Source organism: Sceloporus undulatus, chromosome 1, assembly GCF_019175285.1.
Source record: "Sceloporus undulatus isolate JIND9_A2432 ecotype Alabama chromosome 1, SceUnd_v1.1, whole genome shotgun sequence".
NCBI classification, from domain to species: Eukaryota; Metazoa; Chordata; class Lepidosauria; order Squamata; family Phrynosomatidae; genus Sceloporus; species Sceloporus undulatus.
In genome coordinates, this window is record NC_056522.1 from 35,386,293 (window position 1) to 35,412,002 (window position 25,710).

General features: G+C 42.3%; 1 protein-coding gene across 3 annotated transcripts in view; it reads right to left on the reverse strand.

The window, feature by feature from the left end:
* Positions 1–25,710, reverse strand: part of PACC1 (proton activated chloride channel 1) — a 71,839-nt gene that overhangs the window by 15,788 nt on the left and 30,341 nt on the right. For all 3 annotated transcript variants that reach the window (XM_042445963.1, XM_042445962.1, XM_042445964.1), the window contains exons 3-7: positions 24,957–25,050; positions 23,648–23,851; positions 18,579–18,733; positions 16,843–16,985; positions 4,483–4,627 (exon numbers count right to left, since the gene is read on the reverse strand). In XM_042445963.1, the coding sequence (XP_042301897.1) occupies positions 4,483–4,627; positions 16,843–16,985; positions 18,579–18,733; positions 23,648–23,851; positions 24,957–25,050 (741 nt within the window). The remainder of the gene's footprint in view (positions 1–4,482; positions 4,628–16,842; positions 16,986–18,578; positions 18,734–23,647; positions 23,852–24,956; positions 25,051–25,710) is intronic.

A 25,710-nucleotide genomic window follows, 5' to 3' on the forward strand; every position in this document is an offset into this window, starting at 1 on the left:
TTAGTTTTGCATGGATTTTTAAAAATTATAAATTAGTAGCTACAGCTATCTAAACTAGGATTAAATTAGACGCAATTACACTTAACTTTCTAAATATTTGTTAAATGTATTCGATTCCCCCACTCATTAACAAAAAACATGCATCTTAAATGTTAATGTTAAATTTTATATATAATTGAAGCTTACTTATATGTGCTAAATGGACTTTAACTATATGCATTCACTAATGATACTCCACTAAAGAAGAACCGTACTTCAATGGACTAGTTTGGCTGCAAAGCTCTATGTGGCTAGGTCCAGGTTTCTAGAAGGCAACATGTTCTCATATGAGCTGGCCTGTATCTCGAAATCTTCTATGGAGCCTTCTCTCTGTCCTGTACATCACTCACCAAGTACATTAGTAGAACTATGAGTGAGGCCTTCCTGGTGGCTGCTCCAGACTCTGGAACTCCCTTCCTAGAAAGATTAGACTGGCTCTTCCTTGCTTGCTTCTGCAGCTAGGGGGCCATTCAATTACCTTTTACCCAGTTTTGAATCGATTCTTCACGTGAACTTCCTATTGGGCCGATTTTGTCACCAATCCATGTTGAGGCTTGCACAGTAAATGCCCCTTACCCGGGGGGTATCCAGGAATTGCGGATAAAATCCGGTCTTTCTCACGACCCAGGGTCCCGAAATTATGTTATGCCTCGATCATGCTTGGGGCAATTCTGGGAGGGATCTTACGGTGGCGGGAGGGCCAGATGTCAGCGCTTCCCTCCCCTCATTCTGAGGGAGGGGGGGAGAAGGAGGAGGGAGGGGAAAGAGCGAAGGAAAAAGGGAATCTGGTGGCAAGGGTTGAAGGAGCCAAAAAGGGGGTTGACCTGCCGGGGCGTCAATTCAGCGGCAGGTCGTGTGGGGGGGGGGGGGTGGGGGGAAGAAGGGCCACAGCTTCTGCTATCCATCAGGACCATTTCCCTTTGATTTTTATTTTTTTATTCTATTTGGCAAAAATGTGCACCTGTTTTGGTATAGAAATTGCTCATATATAGATCTACAGATGAATCGTGAGCAGGAGCAGGGTCAGTTCAGGGCGTCAGGGCACTACAGAAGGGAAGTCTCTGTATCTGGCAGAGACCTTTTCCTTTGGATTTTATTTTCTTATGCTTATTTTGGCGTCTATGCGCATATTTTTCCTTTGGCATGACCTGCTGCACTGAGAATGAATTGTCGAATTCGAGTAATTGTGCACTTGGCCAAATTGAACCCGCTGCTGCTTCTATCTCAGGGTGCCTATTTTTTCCTTGGAATGGACTGCTGGCAAAGCGATTCTATGACGCTTTAGAATTCGATGTCAGTGGTCCTCGGGATACGAATACCCAGGTTACGAATTTTCGGGTACGTCCCTAAAACATCCCTAGGGAATTATTGTTTCGGGTACGAATGTTTTTGGGTTACGAAAAAAAAACTTTTGGTGCTTTTTTTCGGATTTTTCGCACGGAATCGCGGCTTTTCATTAGCGCCTATTGCAATTCGGCTTACCGAAGGATTTTTGGGTTACGAAAGCGGCCTCCGGTACGAATTCATTTCGTAACCGACGGCTACCACTGTAATGGCTTCTCTTCCAATTAGGCAAAATTGGCAAATGACACAGCTTTTGGCTCCTGTCTCTAAGAATTCATGGGTGCCTAGGGAAAGCAAAAAAAAACATGCAATCTTTTCTGGAATTCTTTATTTTATTTTTTTTTTTTTTTTTTTTTTTTTTTTTTTTTTTTTTTTCCGAGGTTTAATTTTATTGTTGTTGTTGCTGTTGTTGTTGTTACCTGTGTATGAGGCATTCTGGGGTGCCAAGGGAGTAGGTTACAGGCTACAGAGATGGCACTAGCTTTCATTTTGAGGTTGAAAATGGGGCCAAGGGCAGATCATAATCTACAACACTGACCCAAATGCCCACAACACACACACACACCCCAGAGGTTTTTAAATTTGACAAGTGGTGCCTGGTCCTTTAAAAAAAGGGAGGGGTGGAAAGCACACTTCTGATGCCCCTATCAGTGCTGGAAACGTCACCTATGACCATCGCGGAACTAACTTTGATTGACAGCCAGGCACCTTCACCTTAAACCCGAATTCTCCAAGAGGGCATTGGTGTTAAAATGCCCCTGATTGGTAGTCAGCACTTGCTTCCGGAGAGATTCGGGAGGGAGCCCCCCGAATTTGATCAGTTTGTTCCAGAGCAATGCCACCAGTGTGAATGAGGCCTAGGTGAAGATGTTTTGTTGATTATTTTGTTTTTAATGGTCATCCTTTTAAATGCTTTGATTCTGATGTTAGTTTAATTATATGGTTAACTATTGCTAAGTATAAGTGATTAAAAAGCAGACCAACAACACTTCTCTCAAGTTTCTCCTGGATCCCAGAAGGATGCAATTACACATGGACACTTCTGGAACCATAAGCCTGCAGTCCTGACCAGGAAGCTGGAACAACCAGTGGCCAGACAATTTCAACTGAATATCACAGCTTCTCTGATTTGTCCTAGATTGAAACTGATGTACCTTTTGTTGCTTGTTAACAGCAAAACATTTCTGCTTCTCCCTTCTTCAGTTGCTAAAAATGAAGTTGAGTTAAATACAAGGCAGCAGTTTGGAACACTCTTGTTTTCAGCATCCTTTAGAATCTAAGGTTTAAATGATGGCATTATCCTTTAAGATGAGGCCATGTGGTATTAAGATTTTAAGTCTAGACCCAGAAATTTTCCTTTTATTAAGATTTTAAGTCTAGACCCAGAAATTTTCCTTTTAGCCCAAAATATCTGAGGAAGGCATGTCAATACTAAACTAGGACAAATCTGAGAAGCTGCGATATTCAGTTGAAATTGTCTGGCCACTGGTCTTTCTAGCTTCCTGGTCAGAATTGCAGACTTAATGATTCCTGAAGTGTCCATGCAGGTGTGTGGTAGTTTTGCCTACCCATACATACATACATACATACATATATATTATAGTATTTATACCCCGCCCTTCTGCCCTAAAGGCTATCAGAGTGACTTACAATCATTATTTTTAATTAGACGGTTCCTTGCCCTCAAGCTTACAATCTAAAAAAAAAAATAATACTACAAATGGCATCAATCACATTAATAAGATTGCAGGACCAGCAAGTGATATGTTGTTTAATATAGTAGATCCTGCATCATTTAACTTTTATATGATGCAGTTTTTTTTAGATGAATGTGTGTTAATCTTTCCTGGCAACCTTGAATCCTGGACTGGGAAAATATATCAATAATAATAATAGTATTAATAATACCACCTGTTAAGCGTCCTGTCTTATAGTTTATTGTTGTGCCTGATGGGCATTACAGTCCTTGAAACTATGATTACTCAGGAGAACACTGGCAAGAGGTGTTTGCGAAAAAATGAGGCAGCTGCTTCATCGCTTTCTTATTCTGCCTATGCAGCATTTTTTAGGCCAATCAACTGTCGAGAAGATAAGGTTCCTAAAGGTAGAAAAGTTTTGTTTGTTACCCAGGGTTTGCCATCTTTTTATTTTCGTGCAGCCACTGCTTTAAATACAACTTCCTTGATCCTGAGTTTGCTGTCAGTCACTTTTCTCAGTCCAAGAAGGAAAATACCTACAAGAGATTTATTATTACTGCTAGTGAATTCTAGTCAAAGTTGACTCAAACAGGGAGTCAGTCGCTTTAGGAAATTCAATGCAGGATCAGCACATGTACTGCATGCTTTAAGAATATGCTTGTTTCCAATTTGCCCTGCTTGTGCATTTATAAATGAACTGGCCTTATAAAGACAACGGGAATCCTGAGCGCTCAACTCTTATTCAAAAGAAACCTTCTAAGAATTGTTGCTAGAATTTTTACCTCTTGGGAAAAGGGGGAAAACACAAAGCTGAGGAAACCATGCCTTATGAGGAGCAGCTTAGGGAGATGGGTATGTTTTGCCTGAGGAAGATAAGGTTAAGAGGGGGACAATGGTAGCCATGTTTGAATATGAAGACAGAGCAAGCTTGTTTTCTGTTAATCCAGAGACTAGGACATGGAGCAATGGATTCAAGCAATAGAAAAGAGATTCCACTTAAACGTTAGGAAGGATTTCCTAAGTGCAAGAGCTGTTTGATGGTGGAATACACTGCCTTGGAGTGTGGTGGAGTCTCTGTCTTTGGAGGTTTTTAAACAGAGGCTGGATAGCCATCTGTTGAGAGTGCTTTGAGTGTGTATCCCTGTATGTTAGGGAATTGGACTAGATGGCCCTTGCGGCCTCTTCCAATTCTATGATTCTAGGAAGATAGTGCAAGCAACACAAATGGTGTGGCAAAGTCTCTGCCATTCCAATAAGGCTTCAACACTTAGTGAAGGTGTGATAATGGGTCCACATTTCATTGTGCAGCAAGCCCTGAGTGACATGAACAGTTTCATTAACAGTCTACCATATTCTTGGTTGCCTACTGAAGTCAGAAAGCCTTTTGAAGGCCCATGATTACCTCCTGTCTGAATTCAACTGTCTCCCTGCTGTCTTTCTCTTTCGTTTTCACCAAAGACATCTTGACCCAGGTTCGGAAACCGCCAGAGAACTTCCAACTGGAGTAGGAGCTCTCACACACCTTCATGAATTCTGATTTGTCAGGACTGTAGCAAGAAGAAGTAGGGTTACTTTGGGAAAAGAAAGGAAGTCACAATCTTTTGCAGCAACAACCTTTGCGGAGAGGGGAAAAAATAGCGGTGTTATCGATGTTTAAACCTGCTGTCTTGGTTATAGATAATGCTGTAAGATTCCCTGTTTAACAATATTTTGCAGTTACGTAGGTCATTTTGATCTTCAGACCAACTTACTATTTTGATACAATTTTCACAACAGCCCTGCTAAGATAGGTGTCAGTATTATTAGACCCATACTAAAGATATGAGGAGAAAGCCAGTGTGGCACAGTAGTTTGACTATGACTGGAGATCACGATTTAAATCCTGGCTCGGTCATGGAAACCCGCTGGGTAACATGGGCAAGTCACACTCTCTCAGCCTCAGAAGAAGGCAAAGCCAAACCCTACTCTGAACACATGTTATCAAGAAAACCCCATAATAGGTTTGCCAAATGACTTGAACAACAACAACAAATCCCCAAATTATGCAGAGTGCTATCCCTTCTAGCTAGAGAACCTCAATGAGCCCCAAGTATTTATAATTGGAACCCACACTGATAGTTGACATCAGCTACTTAAGTAACTAAGGAGTATTTCACATGGGGCTTTTTGGAGATCAGATCAGGGGTTACTCCTGGTTCAGCTATGCGAATTCACGTCGTAACGTGAATGTTTTATCACACCTGGTTGCCCTTCCAAATCGAAGGGGAATCGAATCCAAGGCAAGGCACGTGCTGCGGATTCATGCAAAGCGGAGTGAGTGCAAATTGTATTAGCACACATACCATGCGGGTTCAACGATTCTAATTGGGACCCTTGCACATGCTCAGTGGGGCTCTGGACGCTGTCGTCCTTCCCTGCCCCCTTCTTAGCAGGAGAAGGCAGGGGATGATGGGATAGGTCACAGGGGGTCACTGGAGCCAGGATTCGGAGGCAGGGGATGATGGGATAGGTGGAAGGGGGTCACTGAGGCCAGGATCAGACTGAAGGAGCAGCCAGGGGATGATGGGATAGGTGGCAAGGTGGCAGAGAGGATAAGATGGCATGAAGGAGGAGGAGGGGGATAAAGGAGCAGGATGCAGGGGGCCGGGGGGGGGTGACATCGGAGTGATCTTCCACACCAGACCAATTCAAAGTGAAATTGAAGTGAGTTTGAAAGTGAATTCTGTGAATTCACTTTTTCCCCGATTTTACCAAAAGGAGGGGTCACTTTGGAATCACTGCGGAAGCGCCACGGAAGGAGCGCCCATAGAAAGGAATCTCATCTGATAACACATTCACGTTATGATGTGAATTTACACTGTGGACCTGCAGTCACCCCAGATCTGAGCTCCAAAAATCCCCCAAAAGCCCCGTGTGATATACTCCTAAGTAATACCACCTGAATTGACCCTCGAAACTCACCTCATGATCCAACGGTAGCATCCAGTAAATCAGAGAGCAAGGAGGAGGATATTTCCACAACCTTCCACCAGCAAGCAAGGCTGAAATGAGGAATTACAGCAGGAGTCCTGCTTCTGATTGTCACAGCCTTGCTGGAAACATCACTCTCCCCATTGATGTGGCTACTGGCTATTAAGGGAGAATTTACATACTGTGAAAGTAAGAATACTTAGTCTTACTGAATATAGAGCAGTTACAGATCTGTAACTACGGTATGAATCCACAGCTGCAACACTGAATGCTAGCCCCTGTTTTAAATCACTTATGTGCTGCCTTGGATCCTGTACAAGGAGAAAGGCTACTGTGGACCTTCCAAGTTGTTTCCAACTTATGGCCACCCTAACATGACCCTATCATGAAGTTTTCTTGGTAAGTTTCTTCAGAGGGAGTTTGCCATTGCCATCCTCTGAGTCTGAGAGAGTGTGACTTGCCCAAGGTCACCCAGCAGGTTTCCATGGCTGAAAGCGGGATATAAATTAATTAAATATATACTAAACACACATGTACTCTAAATATACAATGCTGTCTTATACCAAGGGTGAAAGTACTTGTACTATATAAAATTAGAACCAACCCCACTGAGCCATAGGTTCCCATATGTACTTTAGTTCCCATATGTACAGAGGCCTCTAAAAATGGGTATAGGAGACATATTTAAATGACAACGCCTACAGCAGGAAGAGCAATGGTGACATTCAAATATTCCATGAGAACTGAATTAGACTTTCCAATCCATTTTCTCCCAAAACATTTAATGTTAGTTCCCATGGTGGCTCTTTCTGACAGATATATCCACACATACTGAGTAATATGTCCTCGCTTAATCACCAGCAGCATGAGTCCCCATATATCACAAGCTGAAATAGCTGCACTAGAATCCACAGCTTTTGCTAGTACAAAAGTCTCCTTATGCTAGCAGCTCAGAAGCTGTAGAGAAAACGATATGGGCTGGAGCTCTGAATTGCCAAACAGTAGTTGTTGTAGCTGTTGTTGTGGGCCTTCAAGTCGTTTCTGTCACTGGGCAACCCTCTGGTGAATCTTATCAGGATTTTCTTGGCAAGTTTTGTCAGGGAGATTGCCATTACTATCCTCTGAGGCTGAGAGAATGTGACTTGATCAAAGTTACCCAGAGGGTTTCCATGGAAATGAGAGAAATGTCAAAAGATTGTTTTATTAGTAAAAAAAGAAAAGAAAGGAGTTTACATTTTGACCTATGTAAACTCCCAAGTTTTTCCTCGGGGGTACTTAGAATCAAAGTTCAGAGATTTCTAGATCAGGAACTCTCAAACCATTTACTGGACACGAGAAAACATGTAAGCAAAGACTGCAGGGTGTGGGTTTTTGTTGGGATACAGCAACTTCACATGCTGAGACCGTCTAGTAATGCATGTCTATGGTAGTTTATTGCTTACTAACAACCCCTCCTCATTTCCTGTTTACCCAAAAAGAGCACACCTCGCCTTTTGTCCCTAAAGAAGAATCACCATTACTATCTTCCCTTGCCTTTGTCCGGAGCTGATGCATGCATGCTGAGGGAGCATCTTTCCGAAGATGCATGCAAACTACCTTTTCTACCTCATATTTCTTGCAATATGAAGCTAGACCTGTGTATCTCTTCATACATATGATTTTGTAAGTAAATTTGTTTATTTTCACTTTAACCAAGTGACTGAGTTTTGATTGGGGACACGTGGGCTGGGAGAGTAGTGCAGCTAGTTAGTTTTCCTGCTTACCTTATATTCCTCTGTGTTTACTCTGCTAGTGAGATTAAACAATCTCGCTTGCTTTCCTGAGCTTCTAACGAACCTCAAGAAAGAACTACATTTCCCAACAGTCTTTCCTTCCTAATCTTTGAAGGGGATGAATGTTTCTTCTTGTGTGCCTTCAAAGGTGACCCTATCACAGCTCAGAGTTTTATGGGGTTTAGGGTTAGTTTTGTCTAGAGATGTGAAGGCCTGTGCAAAAATTAGGAAAAACATTTTTGTCTGTCTTTTTCCTGAATCCTGCTAAAATAAAATATTCCATTATTGATTTTCTTCCCTTTTCCAATTTTTTTTCTTGTTTTTTTCCATTTCTCCCCATTTTTTTTCCAGGAAATTTTTTTAAAAAAAAAACGGGGGGAAAAAACCTGGAAAAGAACAAGAAAAAAAACCTGAAAAAAGGGAAAAATCAATTATGGAATATTTTATTTTAGTATGATTCAAGAAAAACATGGACAAAAATGGTTTTTTTCATAATTTTTCCACAGGCTTTCACATCTCTAATTTGGCCACATTTTGGCCACAGACACAAACACACACATGCAGATGTTTTAGGCTTTAGAAGATATTTATTTATGTCTCTGTGTGTGTGTCTTCAAATTGCCCGTTGCTTTACAGTGACCCCATAAATTTCCTAGGGATTTTTAAGGCAAGGAATACTCAGAGGTGGTTTTGCCAGTTTCTTTCTCTGAAATACAGTCTCAGCACCTGGTATTTTTTGTGCTGTCTATGACTATAATGAAGATTCTATTCCGGGTATTTTTACTGCATGGGAAATAGGAATTTCTTGGTTATCTCCTATCCTAACCCTGCTTAACTTCCAAGATCAGACAGGATCTTTAACAACGAAGCAAAACAGCAGTTAAGTTCCAGTTTAGTCCCTTGCTAATAAAAGCCAATAAGGGCCTAAAATAAAAATGTTAAAAATTGCAGAAAAATTTCCAGGGCTGGGGCTGCATGAGTAAAAAAACTAACAATCTGAGGGACAGCACAGCAGTGGTATGGGTTTCCAGGATCCTGCATGGAGCTAAGCCAGGGGTTGGCAACCCCCGGCCCACGGGCCACATACGGCCTGGCGAGGCGGCAGGACCGGCCCCAGCACAGTCCTGCTGCCGTGGCGGCGCCAATTCCCTGGTTGGGGCCCGGATTTTGCCTTGGCTGCGGGCCGGGCAGTGCTCCTCCTCCTTCTCTTCCTCCTCCTCCGTGCGCTCCCACAGCGGCCACCCACCTCCTTCTCCCCACCTCCTTTCCTTTGGGCACTGCGCGGCTGTGCATTCCGCCCTCTTCCTCCTCCCCCATGGCCCACCTACCTCCTCCTCCGTGTTGGGCCGCGGGCACTTCCACTGGCCCTGCACACGCCCTTGCAGGGCTGCGCGCAGGGCTAATGAGGAGGACTTCCTCCTCCTGAGTCTGGGGCTGAACAGCTCGTGCCTTCTCCAGGCCAGAACCTGTGAGGGCTGGCAGGGGGCGGGGCTGTTCCAGCCCCAGTCCGCCCCCATTGGCCAGCCAGGCTCCGGAGGAGGAGCTCCTCCTCTGTTGGGCCGGGCTGCAGCCAGAGGGCAAAGGAAAGGGCCATTTCCTTTGCCCTTTTTTGGCACCAGGGAGGAGGAGGATGAAGAGCAGGAGGAGGAGGAGGTGGTGGTTGCCCATTTTAAGTATTTATTTTGGTTAAGTGTGCTGTTTTTAAAGTCCATTTTTTCCAGTATTTATTTTAATTAAATGTGTTTTTAAAGTCCATTTTTTCCAGTATTCTGCTTTAACAATGATAGTGGTGATGATGATGATGATGATGATATCAGTCAGTTTCTGAGACATGCACTCTTTCTGAACGTGAGACAGTGTGACTTTCCAAAGTGCATTTCTGTGTATTTTCTATGCTTTTAATGCTAAAAGGTCTGCTTTAACAATGATAGTGATTTCCGCCATCCCCTTCGGCCGAAAGGGCCCCTTGGAGCCCGTTCGGCCGAAGGAAGGGGCCGAGGAGGAGAGGGCAGGCACACGCCTCCTCCTCCCCGCGGGGCTTTGGCAGCCCTGAGGTGTCCTTCAGAGCTTCTTGTCTTTGCTCCTAAGCCCACCCTTCAACACTCCTTTTCTGTCTCTGTGGACAACATTTCTATTCAACCAGTCCAGCAAGCCCGCAGTCTTGGTTTTATCTTTGATTCTTCTCTGTCGTGTATCCCTCAGATCCAAACCACAGCCAAGGCTTGTAGATTCTTTTTATACAACATTGCCAAAATCCGACCATATCTCTCTGCCTCTACTGCCAAGATCCTGGTTCATGCCCTAGTGGTCTCACGACTCGATTACTGTAACGTCCTCCTGGCTGGGCTTCCTCTTTCTCACCTCCATCCTTTAATTTCTGTCCAGCATTCAGCTGCACGCATTATCACATCCGCCCACCACTCTGACCACATCTCTCCTGTGTTGGCATCCCTTCACTGGCTCCCCCTCCCTTTTCGTATTCAGTATAAGTTCCTGCTGTCCACGTTTAAAGCCCTCCATGGGCTGGCCCCTCCTTACTTATCAGACCTTATTTCTTCTCACCTTTCCACTAGGGCCCTCCGTTCTGGTAGTCAAGGTCTGCTGTCCCAGCCCAGGATTTCCTCTGCCCCATCTCGGATTCGCCCCCTTTCACTTGCTGCCCCTCACTCCTGGAACCTTCTTCCCCCGCAAACAAGAGCCATCTCTTCTTTAACCAGCTTCAAAATGGGGTTGAAGACCATCCTGTTCAGAGAAGCGTTCCCAGGCATTGCATAATTGTCACTTGCTTTTTGTTGTTCTTTTGTTGTCTGTTTTATTGAATCATTTCCTGTATTGCTATGTATTTTATATGTATTATCCTACTAGAGAGGCCCCTTCCCCACCACCTTTCCCTTCTCCTTTTGTGTCGTGTCTTTTTAGATTGTAAGCCTGAGGGCAGGGAACCGTCCAATTAAAAAGATTGTATGTACAGTGCTGTGTAAATTTGCAGCGCTTTATAAATAAAGGTTAATAATAATAATAATAATAATAATAATAATAATAATAATAATAATAGGACACCTCAGGCCTGGCGAAGCCCTGAGGAAAGGAGCAGGGGCCGCGCACCTGTTGCTCCTGCCCCTCACGGGCCCTTACTGGTTCTCAGCTGTCTCTGAGAGGCAGCTGGGGGCCAAGGAAGGGCTGGAGGAGCAGGTGCGCGCCTGTCACCCCCTCTCCCAATCCCCCCCCCACTTCTGTCTCTCAGACAGCTGGAGGTCAGGAAAGGGAGCAGAGAAAGCCCCGCCCCCAGAGGGTGGAAGCTCCGCCCCTGGCATGCAGCCCTGCCCCTGGAGGGTGGCAGCTCCACCCCCAACATGCGGCCCCGCCCCCGGAGGGTGGAAGCTCCCCCCCCCCCGGCTTCGGCCCCCCAGCTGTCTGAGGGACAGCAACCCAGCCCCCGGTTCAAAAAGGTTGCCTATCCCTGGGCTAAGCCATGCTCTCCCACACCAATTTATTACACCACTGTATTAATACAATTATCCCATTGTATTAATGGGACTTTGGCAGCCACAAATTTTGGTATCAGTGAGTGAGGTCCTGGAACCAAACCTCAGCAGATACCAAGGGCCCACTGTATTATTGCTTTTCTTATTGTATTTTTATTGCTGTCCCCCACCCCAAATAATTCCTGCTGGCCTATTTTATTTAACCAATACACTTTCACTTCCATTTGAATTGGGGGGGGGGTCTTTAATACAATATTCCACATTCATTCGTTCATTGATTCATTCAGACTGGTCCAGTTAAGTCTTGTGTGGGAGCCAGCATAGCACAATGGTTTGAGCATTGGACTACGATTCTGGAGACCAGGGTTTGTTTCCCAGCTTGGCCAGGAAACCCACTGGGTGACCTTGGGTAAGTCAGATGCTTTCAGCCTCAGAGGAAAGCAATGGTAAACCCCCTCTGAACAAATATTGCCAAGAAAACCCCATGATAAGTTTGTCATAAGTCAAAAACAACTTGAAGGCACACAACACACACACACACACACACCTCTTGTGGAGTCTATACTCAGACATTCTAAACACTGTCCAATAAGTGCCTGCAATGTAACATTTGCACAGCCACTGCATGTACAGCATTCAGTATGGTGACAAAAGCAATTACTATGGCAGAGAGTAAAAAGTAGCATCTTTCATCACCGCTCATTTCAATGGTTCTATGTTTGCAAAATGCAACCAGTTCTGACAACCCCATAAGTACCTCTTTAAGAATAAACTTTCAACTCCTTGTCAACAACTGAGTATTATCTGAGAATCTGCTTGCTGTTTTTTGGATTTTAAAAAAAATCATCATCTGGAAAGGCCGTTTATTAATATAATTGCAAAGCGGTTGCTTTCCACCCTCCTTTAATTTCCATTCAGGTTATTTTCTTAAGCAGACTTCTGATGGAAATATGGTTAAGCTGGAATTAATGCTTTCCACAGACTGCCTACATGGTGTCTCTATTACCAGGCCCAGTAGGGCCTCTTAATTATTCATTCTTAGCCACTATGGTTTGAAAGCCTTTCCATACTCTGGCTAATTGTGGGTTACTAAGGCAGCCAAGTATGCTATGCGGAGAGTCTAAAAAAGAAGCATGGATTCTAAAGGATGGTTTACGCTAACTTAAATTTACAGTTGGCCCTTCTTATACACGGATGTTTTATAGATGGATTCAAGCATATATGGTTTGAAAATGTTCAAAAAAAGTATAAATTTCAAATATCAAACCTTGGTTTTCCATTTTTAATAAGGGACACCATCTTGCTATGTCATTATATTTAATGGGACTTGAGCATACACGGATTTTGTTATCCACGGGGATCTTGGAACCAAACCCCAGTGTATAACAAGGGTCCACTGTATATGACAAGCATCTAAACAGGCTATTACACTTGAATGTACATCAGATGCAATACTTCAGTCTACTCTAAAGGGCACATGCTGCTGGCTGCCTAAATTGATCCTACCTTCTAAGCTTGGGAATGTTCTTTTTCTGGACTGCAACTCCCAGAAATCCCCAGCCATCTTGCTAGTGCTTATTGTGATGCTCTGTCTCTGTCTAACTCAACAACATAACACTTGCAGCCTACTTTAAAGGCCCTGTGCTGCTGGCTACCTAAATGCATCATACCTTCAGGGCTTGGGAAAGTTCTTTTTCTGGACTGCAACTCCCAGAGTCCCCCAGCCATCGTGCTATCGCTCATTGTAGTGTTCCGTCTCTATCTAACTCAACAATTAGACATCATGGATTTATTCAGCAGCTCAGTACAGAACTGGTTTCAAATACACAGTCTATACAGTGGTCCCTCCACATTTGCTGGAGTTAGGAGTGAAGGACCTCCGTGAATGTGGAAAACTGCAACTAAAAAAACACTATTCTTTTTACCTAGGAGAACACCTCTCTAGGAATCTCCAGGCCCTCCAGTGCAATTCTGTGGTCACCATCTGCCAGATGTTGATCATAGAATCATACTGGAGGAGCTACAAATGCCTGGAGAAATGTCCAGCATAACTCTACAGTCAACTTCCAGCAGAACTCACTGGAGGATTGAGAAATTCCCAGAGAGAACGTAATACTCAAAACCACAAATAATCAAATCTGCAAAAATCAAAGCCACAAATGTGGAGGGCCAACTGTAACTCCCTTTGTGCCCACACACTCCCTTCAGACTCTCACATTCCTTCCCAGGCTGCACAACCTTGAGGCTTCAGTAACAGCCAGAGTCTATCTCTTTCCCACCAACAGGTCAGGCATCTGTTCACAATTTCACTGCAAGTTTTAAAACTGAAACCACTTCTAACCAGTAATAACAGGTACTACTTTCAAACAACAATAAATCCATGGCACAGGAAACCTGGAAGAGGACCCTGACACTCACATTTTGGGGGTATCTAACACTTTATTTACTATATATATTCATGTAGAAATGTAGAAATTTTTGTAAAAAAAAACCTGACCCAAAAAAACTGGGTCGACTTATCTAAGTACTGTACTTTAACTCTTTATGAAGAAAGGAACCATCGTCTGTGAAAGAATAGGTCCTGGGAGCATTGCCCTCTCTATTCTCTCCTCCATCCAGCCTTTAGTGTCAGCACAATTATGCCCTCTGGATTTTGCAAATTCTTTGGCATTGTTTTCCTTTGCTTCATCCTTTAGATCCTGTGTTACCTGCCCCTATGTTTTACCCTTGACTAACCCACAGGTCCTATCAAAATATGTAATTTTGGCCTCAAAACCTGCCCTCAACTTATACATGAGGTTGACCTATAGTTGAGTATATACAGTATACCCCACTTACTTCCCCAAACTGGGACTTAAGCAACTTACAAAATAAAGGAGAAATGCAAGTATGATTACACAACAACAAAAGAACAACAACACCCCCACAAAAACAAATCAAATAAGATAAAAATAAATGTGTGCTTAAGAACTGCCTTAAGAATAGGCATGAATATCCTAGATTAGTTACTTAGTTATGGATGTGTAACTATCCTTTTGAGTGAGGTGGAATCTAATTCTTTGGAGGTTTTTAAACAAAGGCTGGATGGATGGCCATCTGTCCAGAGAGCTTTGTGTGTTTCTGCATGACAAAAGGTTGGACTGCATGGCCCTTGGGGTCTCTTCCTACCAGTGACCAGTTGTCACAACCGCAAAAAAGGACAAAACACTTCAAAATGTAGGACTTTAAAGAAAAATGGAGGACATTCCAACACAAAAGCTGAAAAACCCTAATAGAAACATAAATCAGTGCTTCTTAGGCATGCTCAAAATGGAGGGTCTTTTGGAATTCCTCCTGGATAGAAAGCTGACATGTAGGACATGTCCAGGGAAAGGAGGACATCTGGTCACCCTGCTTCCATCTCTATGATTCTATTAAATAAGTTGTACCTCCTGGCTAGGGTTGCCATAAGTCAGGACCTCCAAACCAGACAAATGTAGGACAAATGTAGGACAACATTTTCAAATTTAGGACACAGTTTAAATAAATGGAGGACACGCGAAAAAAATGATTTTTAAAAAAATGTTAATATAAATGCATGTTTCTTAGGCATGATCAAAATGGAGGACATTTTGAAATTTGACAGAAGAGGACATGTCCTGGAAAAGGAGGAGGATGCCTGCTCACCTTGTCTCTGGTCCGAAATACACTGCAGAAATAAAACATAGCTGGACTGAAATGCCCAGAGTTTCTCACCAAAGTTGCATCCACACTGAGGAAAGAATCCAGTTCGAGAGTGACTTAACTGTTCTGTGTTAGTGCTGGGGAATGCTGGGAATTGTAGTACACTGTGGCCCCAGAGCTATCTCTGATGGAGTCACATAACCCTCCAAATGTAGTTGAATTGCAGTGCCCAGAATGCCTCACCAGGTGCATCCACACTGAGGAAATGGTCCAGTTTGAGACTGCTCAGTGCTGGGGAATCCTGGGAATTGTAATCTATTGTGGCCTCAGAGCCTCTGACAGAGAAGTCTCAATGTCTCCCAAACACTAGCATTCCCAGGATTCCCTACCATTGAGTTAAAGCAGTCTCAAAGTGGGTTATTACTCCTGGATTCATTAATTAACTCACAAAAGGAGGATATCTGTGTCCAAAACGCACTGCTTTGACTGCCAGGGCTCAGTGCTATTGAATCCTGGGAATTGTAGTTTATTGTGGCACCAGAGCTCTCTGACAGAGAAGGCCAAATGCCTCACAGATACCAGAATTCCAGAGCATTGAGCCCTGGCAGTCAAAGTTAGGGGCAAAATAAATATTGAAAATGGCCACGCACCTCCTCCTCTTCCTCTTCCTCATCATCCTCGCTTCAGTGCCAAAGGAAATGGCCCTCTCCCCCTGCTGTCTTGGGGACCAAACAGAGGAGAAGCTCCTCTTCCTGAGTCTGGCAACCTCCTGTTGCCAACAAGCCTCGAAGATAATTCCCCAAACGTTTGGCCAAAACTCACCAAATCCCCCCCATATCTCACCAAATATTCAGTCAAAATCCCTGAAAAGTCCCCGTAATGTTAATATGGCAATAAAACATAGCCCTAATTGAATAAAAATAATTGGAACTTATTTCAACTCTCAAAATTACCATTAAAACCAACTACCAAAATCACACCAAAGGCTCTGAAAAGTACCCATTTTGGTGTGAAAGTCACCAGACTGGCAACATGCCGGGAGTCAAGGAGGAAACCGTGCAGGGACGCCCCCTAGTGGTGAAAAAACGGGAATGTCCTGCCGTTGTCCTGCCCTACTCCTGGCCCAAATCCCTCCCAACCCACCATAAGAGCCCAATCAAGCTGCTAGTTCTTAAGGTGGACTGAGATGATATTTGCGTAAGTTTACAATAAGACTACATAGCCTTACTGAATATAGGTAAGTTAACAGATCCATAACACTAGCTTATGAAGCTGTAACTGCAATTTTGAATACCAGCCTAGATCTTTTTGGGGAACTATTGTGAAAACTACCAGGGAAATGAAAAGACGCAATTTAATAATCATCTCTTATTTATTTAGAAACCAAGTTTGAGTTTCTTCAGGAAGATATAGAGATGACTTACAACGCACTGGGTGACCTTGGGCAAATAACACGCTCTCAGCCTCAGGGGAAACAATGGCAAATCTCCTCTAAACAAATCTTGTGAAGAAAACCCCATGATAGCCTTAGCATTGCCATAAATCAGAAACGTCTTGAAGGTACACAACAACATCAACAGCAACATATACCCAGCATGTTGTAGTGGTTTGAGCACTGGACTAAGACTCTGGAGACCAGGGTTTGAATCCTGGCTCAGCCACGTAAGTCCACTGGGTGACCTTGGGCAAATCACATTCTCTCAGCCTCAGAGGATAGCAATGGCAAGTCCCTTTTAAAGAAACTTGCAAAGGAAACCCGCATCATAGGTTCCCCTTAGAGAGGTCATAAGTCAGAAATGACTTGAAGGCACACAATAACAACAGGCCCAATTCTTCGCGGGAAAGTAACAGAAAGAATGTGTAAAGCTGTACCTGCTGAGGAATTCCTGGAATGAATTAAAAAGAAGGTAGTCTATTGCACTGAAGTCCTGGTCTGTCTCATTTAGGTGGAACTGCATAAAGACCAGTTCCCGCTTTTTCACATCTCGAGGTCCTTCAACAACGATGGCATGTTTCTACAAGTGCAAGGCACAGAAAAAGTACATGGAAAGAGGAGTCAGACAAGTAAAAGGAGAACCTTTGTTTCTTGTTTCAACATGTATGTTACAGATCAGGATGAAGGAATTTTTTGGTGTTTTAAGGTAGCAGTAACAATGGATGTGCAGAGCCCCCACTCCTCTAAATTCCTCTCTCAGATACAGGAATAAAGAAAGTGTAACCGGAAGCAAAACTTTAAAAAAAATCACATGCCAGTGCTTGCTGTTAAATACAGCATAAAAAGATTTTACCTCTTGATTGCTTCTTTAATAACAGAAGACACCCCAAGCTGAAGGTGGCTTGGAATTTATCAAACACAAACCAAAGTGAGGAAGTAGACCTAGTCTACGAAAGCTTATACTACAATTTCTTTCACACAGTTAGTCTCAAAGGTGCTACAAGATCCCTTTGTATACTGATATTCCAGACTATTTCCAGTGTTCTGAAAGTGAACACTGTGGTCAAATGTGGTCATCAAGGGACCAGTGCTGGTTCATAAATTATCAGCTGCAGTGGAAAAAAACAGTAACCTATTGTAGCCTATCACATAAATATGATACAAGTCCCTCGCAAACTGAGGAAATAAAAGTGATGTTCCCCCACATCAGATAGATTCAGGTGCACTGAGGAAAACATTCCAGCCAGTTCAGGACAGTACATATGTAATTATGGTGACAGCTACCATGCTTCCTGCCAGCAATGTGTGCCCATTTGTCAAGAGTCTGAAAGAGGTCTTTATGCACACCAGTTTACATGCATACAGTTTTTACACAGAATGGGCAACAGAGAAGTAGCCAAGGTGCATGGCAGGAAGGGGGAGAAGGGAGCATAGCCACACAAACCATTTATGTGTGCTTTGAAATCATATGTGGGATTAATGTGAACACCTCCATTATCAAAATCCATCTTACAGTTGGCTCTCCTTATCCACGGATTCAACCCACTATGGTTTGAAAATATTAACACAAAAAATTGCCAAAAGCAAACCTTGATTTTGCCATTTTATATAAGTGATATCATTTTAATAAGCCATTGTATATAATGGGACTTGAGCATCCATAAGTTTTGGTGTGTGTGTGTTTTGGAACCAAACCCCAGTGGATACCAAGAGTTCACTGTATGTATATATGTAATATCTTGGCTTTCTCCCAATATGGGATCCACAGTGAAAATCCAGACATTACTGCTGTGGGAGTGCAAAAGCAAAGGCCCAAGTGTTGGTACAGATGCTAACCAATAGGCAACTGCACCAGCTATAGTCAAAATTATAGACTTTGTATCGTTTCTTAAGAGAGTTAGACTGAACGTTATGCATTCAGTCTAATGAAGTACATACTAATACTGTAAGCAGATCTATCATGCACACATTAGCAAAGGGCATTGCTCACCATAACCTAATTCACATCACTGTCATAAATGAGCTTCCAGCATTACATGACCTTCCAACGTTATTTCAAATCTCTACAAATGATGCTTGGGAAAGAAACAAATGAACAAAGACAGCAAGGAAAATTTCACAAGGCTTCCCAACTACATAATGTAATAGATTTCAGTCCCTTTTTAATTATTACCTCGGTTTTATTAGTAAAAGGAGCTGTGTAGTTAACTCTCTGTGTCATGCATTTGATTTCTCCTGGCTGACCTGGGTTTACCAGAGGTGGAATGTGATCATAGTAGTGATGCTTGCAGGTCAAGAATTCAGCCTTGCCTGGGAAGAGGGCAATACCTGTCATGGAAAAGCACTGTTATATTTCCAATACACTGGATTGAGCAGAGATCACAAATAAAACACTGCAACTAAAATATACTATTGCTTAAGCATAGAAGAACATGTGTACATGTGCTGTACACAAAAAACAACAATGAATTGCCAGAAATTTAAGATTCTAAGGCGAGGGCTTTTTCTTGGTCCCACAACCACCATCACAGCCTCGTCTGTTGAGAACATGGATGAAAGACCTCCCAATGGCTGCTCCCAGCCTGTGGAATTCCCTTCTACGGGAGACTAGACTAGCCTCCTCTCTACTCTCCATGTGCTAGCAACCAAAAGCTTTTTTATTCATGGAAGATTTTCTTGATTAGTTATAATGGCAGGGAGTCTTTTAAGGGGTATGTGTGCTGTATTTTTAACTTTACTGTTGCATTTTAACTTTTTATTATTATTAAGTTATTTAGTAAAGCTTGTTTTGAACGTCTGTAAGCCACCTTGATTCCTATGGCAGGAGAAAGTAAGGCTACAAACTACAAACATGTTTTTTTTTTAAAAAAAAAATCACTTCATACAAAAGTTAAAAAATAAAGTTTCAATACAATTAAAACTAGTTAAAAACCATTAAAAAGAGAACAACAGGCAGACAATGCAGTACATTATGCAGGGCCCATTCCCCTTGATCCATCCATCCCCAAGCTTGCCAAAACAAACAAAAGAAGTCTTCATCTGTCTGCAGAAAAATGACAAAAGGGTGCTAGTCTAACCCCTCTTGGCAGAGAACTCCCATAATCCTTCTCTATAACTCTTATAATCCCTTCTCATTGGTTATGCTGGTTAGGGCTGATGGGCATTAAGACTCCAGGTCTTAATTTGCCCAACTATGCGCTGGCATAGAATGTAAGGAATTTGCATTTACACACACACACACACACACACACAAGCATGCAAGCACATACAACACTATGCTTATGGCATCAACTTGTGAGCAGAATTAATTTCCACAAGTGATCCTCAGATGTTCCTGGTTGCTGTGAAAGGGGTTCCACAGCACCACCTTCTGGAACCTACTGGCTAGGGTAAGATCAGAAACAGAATAAACATATTCAGAGGCAGCCATGTCGCCCATATTATAGCAAAGTACAATAACGTCCAAAATCCACCAAACTATGATACCTTTATTCAGAAAACCAAAATGCACAAAATACATGATGCCATCTTTTGATGCTCACCGGCTTCTTCATCAGGCAAAGGTATTAAGAATCTTGAAAGCTTGCATCATGTATTTTGTGCAACAGCCCTTACAGTTGTGGATGATCTGCTGAAAAATCACCAAGAGATCTACCAGTAGAGTCACACCAATCTCCTAACCTCCCCTATCCTGGCAAAAGCCAGACAAAGGAAGGTACCTCCAGCAATAGTCTTCAGATCACTTCTACTTTCTTCTCTTAGTGATGTATTAATAATTAGCACCAGCCAGTTTGCTGGAATGGAAGGAGAAGCCAGTAAACCTTCACAAGTTATGGGGACAAGGGTCAAGCAGCAAACTGTTCAAGAGCTTTTCCCATATCCTTTTTTACCAATTACTGCATCCAATGCAACAACACAAGAGGAGATTCTGGACCAGAACTTGGAAATGTTACTTTTTTGGCTAATATTCCCAGAATCCCTTCAGCCAACTCTCCCTGCTCATCCCCATACAATCAACTTGGTATAGGCTGAGTATCCCTTATCTGAAAACCTGAAATCTGAAATTATCCAAAATCCAAAACTCTGTTTCATTGGTGGCTGAGAGAGTAGCACCTTTGCTTTTCTGATGGTTCCATGTACACAAAACTTTGTTTCATGGGGAAAAAATTAAATAACATTTCATAAAATTACCTTCAAGCTATGTGTATAAGGTGTATATGAAACATAAACCAGTTACAGCATGCCTTTCCCTTATGCGGGAGATCCATTCCGGATAGCAGCACCACCACCCCACATAAGGGAAACCCTGCAAATGCTCGAGCCTTATTGAAAACAATGGGGCTCATGCAGCGGTGTGGTGTGCACGCCATTGCCTTTTTCAGTGCGTGGCTTTCAACATACATATTTAGACATGGTTCCCAACACTAAGATATCTCATGTATATGCAAATATTAAAAAATCTGAAAAAATCCAGAATCCAAAACACTTCTTCTCCAAAGCATTTCAGATAAGGGATACCTAAGTTGTACCTGAGATACCCAATCTGTCCCTGAGATATCAACCATGTCAGAATGGATACAGGCTCATTCAATGGGAACAAAGGAGAGGGCCTTCTTGATAGTTTCTCCCAGGCTTTGGAATGCCCTCATTAGGGAGGTCAGAATGGCTCCCTCCTTGCTCTCCATTGACAAATGAAAATATTTGTGTGTTACTAGGCTTTTAGAAATTGACTGGGACAGACTTTTAATGCTATGAATAATAATTCTAAGATTTGCATATACAGTGGTACCCCGGGATACGAATGCGCCGCCTTACGAAATTTCCGGGTTACGAAAAAAATCAATAGGAAAAAACTGTTCCGGGTTACGAAGGTTTTTTCGGGTTACGAAAAAATTTTTGGTGCTTTTCGGCGCTATTTCGCACGAAATCGCGGCTTTTCCCCATTAGCGCCTATGGCTTTTTCGGCTTACGAAGCATTTCGGGTTACGAACGCGGCGGCGGAACGAATTATTTTCGTAACCCGGGGTACCACTGTACTGTTTTTATGAATTTTAATGTTTCTGACTTCACAAATTGTTTTAATTATTTTTAAAGTAACTTTTATATTTCTCCTTCTTTTGACATTTTCATATATTTTTAATCCGTATTGTTTTTAAGTATGGTATTAGCTGCCTGGTGGCGCAGTGGTTAAATGCCTGTACTGCAGCCATTCACTCAAAACCACAAGGTTGCGAGTTCAAGACCAGCAAAAGGCTCAAGCTCGACTCAGGCTTGCATCCTTCCGAGGTCACTAAAATGAGTACCCAGACTGTTGGGGCAAATTAGCTTACTTGCTAATTAGCTTACTTGCTGTTCACCGCTATGATCTTTGGAATAGCGGTATATAAATAAAACAAATTATTATTATTTTTGTGAGAAAGGCAGGATATAAATTAATATAATAATAATAATAATAATAATAATAATAATAATAATAATAATAATCAAAATACACAAGCAGCGATATGGGGGGGGGGGGGCAACTCCAAGGTATAAAATACATTATACAGTACAAGCTTTCAAAAAGCTTCACTGGCTTCTTCATCAAGCAAAGATGCTAACTATCACACAGGTGAAAAATGATGACAATGTTAGAATCACAAGGCCTACATTCTGTTTGAGATGTTGTCAGTTCAGATGATATTGAGAGATTGCAGTGAAGGTAGATGTCACCATTATTAGCCATGTGAGTAGTTGGCTGTCTGTATCCACAGACACTTTATCAATGGATTCAAGCATTCATGGCTTGAAAGAGCAAACCTTGATTTTGCCATTTTATATAAGGGACATTATTTTACTGTGCCATTGTATGTAATGAGACTTGAGTATCCATGGATTTTTGCATCCATGGGGGATCCTGGAACCAAACCCCAGCAGATACCAAGGGCTCACTGTATTAGAAACAAAGAGCAATAAAAGGCAGGTAATAAAATTGCAATTCCCATCAGCAACAGAAAAGAAACTTCTCTTGAGATCCAAATGTCCCTGTACAACAACTACTACTATTAGTAGTAACAGTTATTTTTGTTGTTGTTATGGACCTTTTCCTCTATAGAACATTTTGCAAAAGTGTTTTTGTGAGGACACTACAATAAAGACTTAGGTAAAAGCTGAAAACCTCCCAGTGGATTATATTATTATTATTATTATTATTTCTATAGCACTGTAAATGGATGAGAATGAGTGGACACAGTGCTGACGGAGGAGACAAAATATCTACACGGTCATTGTGGGTGGGTGTTGTGTTCCTTCAAGTTGTTTCTGACTTATGGTGACCCTAAGTGAATATGTGCGAGTCTATGTTTCGTGGGGTGTGTGTGTCCAGAACAGATCCCTGCGAAAACAGAGGGCCAACAGTATATGTTTACCAGATTTCCTTGAATGCTGTGTCATGTGAGAGTCCTTTGCCTAATGCCTAATTCATAGAATCATAGAATCATAGAGTTGGAAGAGACCGCATGGGCCATCCAGTCCAACCCCCTGCCATGCAGGAAATCCAATCAAAGCATCCCCAATAGATGGCCATCTAGCCTCTGCTTAAAGACCTCCAAGGAAGGAGACTCCACCACACTTCGAGGGAGTGTGTTCCACTGTCAAACAGCCTTTATTGTCAGGAAGTTCTTCCTAATGTTGAGGTGGAATCTCTTTTCCTGTAACTTGCATCCATTGTTCCGGGTCCTGTTCTCTGGAGCAGCAGAAAACAAGCTTGCTCCCTCCTCAATATGACATTCTTTCAAATATTTAAACAGGGCTATCATATCACCGTATCATAATGTGTTAGCTTGTCAGAGAGCGCTGTATTCTACACTCTGTTCAGACAGATTCTAATGGGCAATCCTTTTAAAGTACCCCAATGCTGTACTATCTCTAGCCTGATTGCACCAAGCAGTACAGAAATTAAATCTTCATTTTTTAACTTAATGTTAGGATCTAAATACATATACCAAGATATTTCTCACACTACACAGTTACAGTGTGTTGATAACACTTCAACTGATGTGGTTGCATCTTACAGAATATTGGGGTTTGTAGTTTGGTGAGGCAGTAAGCATCACATAAAACTACAAATCCCTGGGTTCCATAGTAAGGCACCATGATGAATAAAATGGTATCAAAGTGTTATCATTCTGCAGTATGAAGGACACTCAGGCATGAAGACAAGGTGTGTCTTGCCCTTACAGTTCAGAACAATTCCAGTCTTACCTGGTGCTTCGTAAGAGGGCACCTCCTTGTAAGAGACGGACATCACTGGGTGCTTGAGTTTTTCCCTGAAGTCGGCAATGGTTTGGTAAACCAGGAAGATGGCTACAGCCATCAGTAGCAGATAGATGAAGAGGAGAATAACTGAGAAGACATTCTTTAGGCAGGATTTGCTGAAAGGCACTGAAGCACTGCTGCTGTCTAGGACTGAATAAAACATTAATCTGACACCTTAATGCACACCAAATCATAAGGCATCAGAATTACAAGCTATCCCATTTTAAAGACGAGAGAACCCAAAAACTGAGGCAGTTTAATTCTGTGTGTGAATCCTGGGTTTTTTCCATGCAAAGAGATCTGGGTGTGGTATGACTGGAGGTCTACCAGACTTCCACCTCTGGGCTTGGTCTATGCTGTTCTTACTCTGTGTACTATTATTTATTCACGATATTTATATTCTGGCCTGTCCTCCAAGAAGCCCAAGGAGATGTACATTCTCCTCCTCACCACTAATAACCTCACAACAATCCTGTGAGGCAGGTAACAGGTTAGACCGAGAAATAGTGTCTGGCCCAAGGTGACCTGGTGTATTTTATGACAGGGAGGACAGCTGAGCTTGGATCTCTGCTGTCTTTCACACTACAAAGTTATAACACTTTCATCCACTTAAATTGTCATAGCTCCATCCTAAGGAATCCAGTTGACAAGGTGGGAGGTATTTACATCTCTCAGTGAGATAGCTCTTGTACTTCACCAGACTATAAATCCTGGGATTCCACAGGATACAGGCATGATAGTTAAGTGGCATAGTTGTGTACTATGAAACAGATCCTAATTCAACACTCTAACCAAAGAATGGGCAAACTGTGACTGGCAGGCTATATGAGGCATATAATGCCTCCAGCTCTCTCAATAATATATAATAAAAATCTCTTCATTCTTTCTTTCCCACCATTCTCCCAATATAGGGACTCAAGGCGGACAACAAAATTTTAAAACAGTACCAGTTAAAAACAATATGAGTATTAGAATGTAGATACAAAGTTTAAAAAAACAGATTCTAAAAACTTAAAAAACATTACACATTAAAATTCAAAATATATTAAAACCTCTAAACTCTAATGGCCCTTTGCACCCTTTTGATTAATTTGGCAAACTTCTTCCCCCATCCAGTATTACTCTTTCTGTCCTTGGAAAAATGTTATTGCCTTGCTTGTGTCCTGGCAACATGAAAACAATACCCAATAGGGCCTAGGCTGCTCATATAACCAGATACATTCAGTTCAAACTACACTGGATCAGTAGGTCTCACCTGGAAGGATGGCTGAGCTTGCATCTTCTTGGTCATCTTCTTGTTCCTCTGAAGGATCAGTGTTTAGAGTCACCTGCTCCACATCATCACTCAGCTACAAATTCAAAATACAAAATCAGCTCCAATCACAGTGTTTACATTAAGATGGCAAGGCAGGAAAATATCATCATCATCTATATTGAATCTTTTCTCCCAAAACTGAAAGTCAATATAGCAATTTTTCAAATGCTACTAGGATGCAACACCTGTTAGCCCTTGCTTTCATAGCCAGTGTTGACAGATGATAGTAGCTGCAGTCAATCCACCTTGGGAGAGACACACATTTTCCACTGCCACTGTAGTTGGGACCCCAGTTTACTACACAGACTTCTACCTGGACTCACACTATCCACCAATTCAACATAACTCTCCAATTTTATTTACAACTGATAACCAAATATGTACTGTACAGAACTTTAATACTTCCTTTTCTTTCCTCACATCATGTTCTAACTAGTGGTGCATGTTAACTTCCATGTCTATGGAGCAGTGAATTTGCTCTGGGTTTTAGAATAAACTGTAAAGGTGCTACTGAAGAGTGCTGAAACCTATGTCCAAACTAGGTTTGACCTCTTGGACAGCTGCCAATGGTTCTAACCCTCCCTCAGAGGGGGGAACATTGTTTTTAACAAATTATTCATTACTAACTTTTTATCATAGAATCATAGAATCATAGAGTTGGAAGAGACCACTAGGGCCATCCAGTCCAACCCCC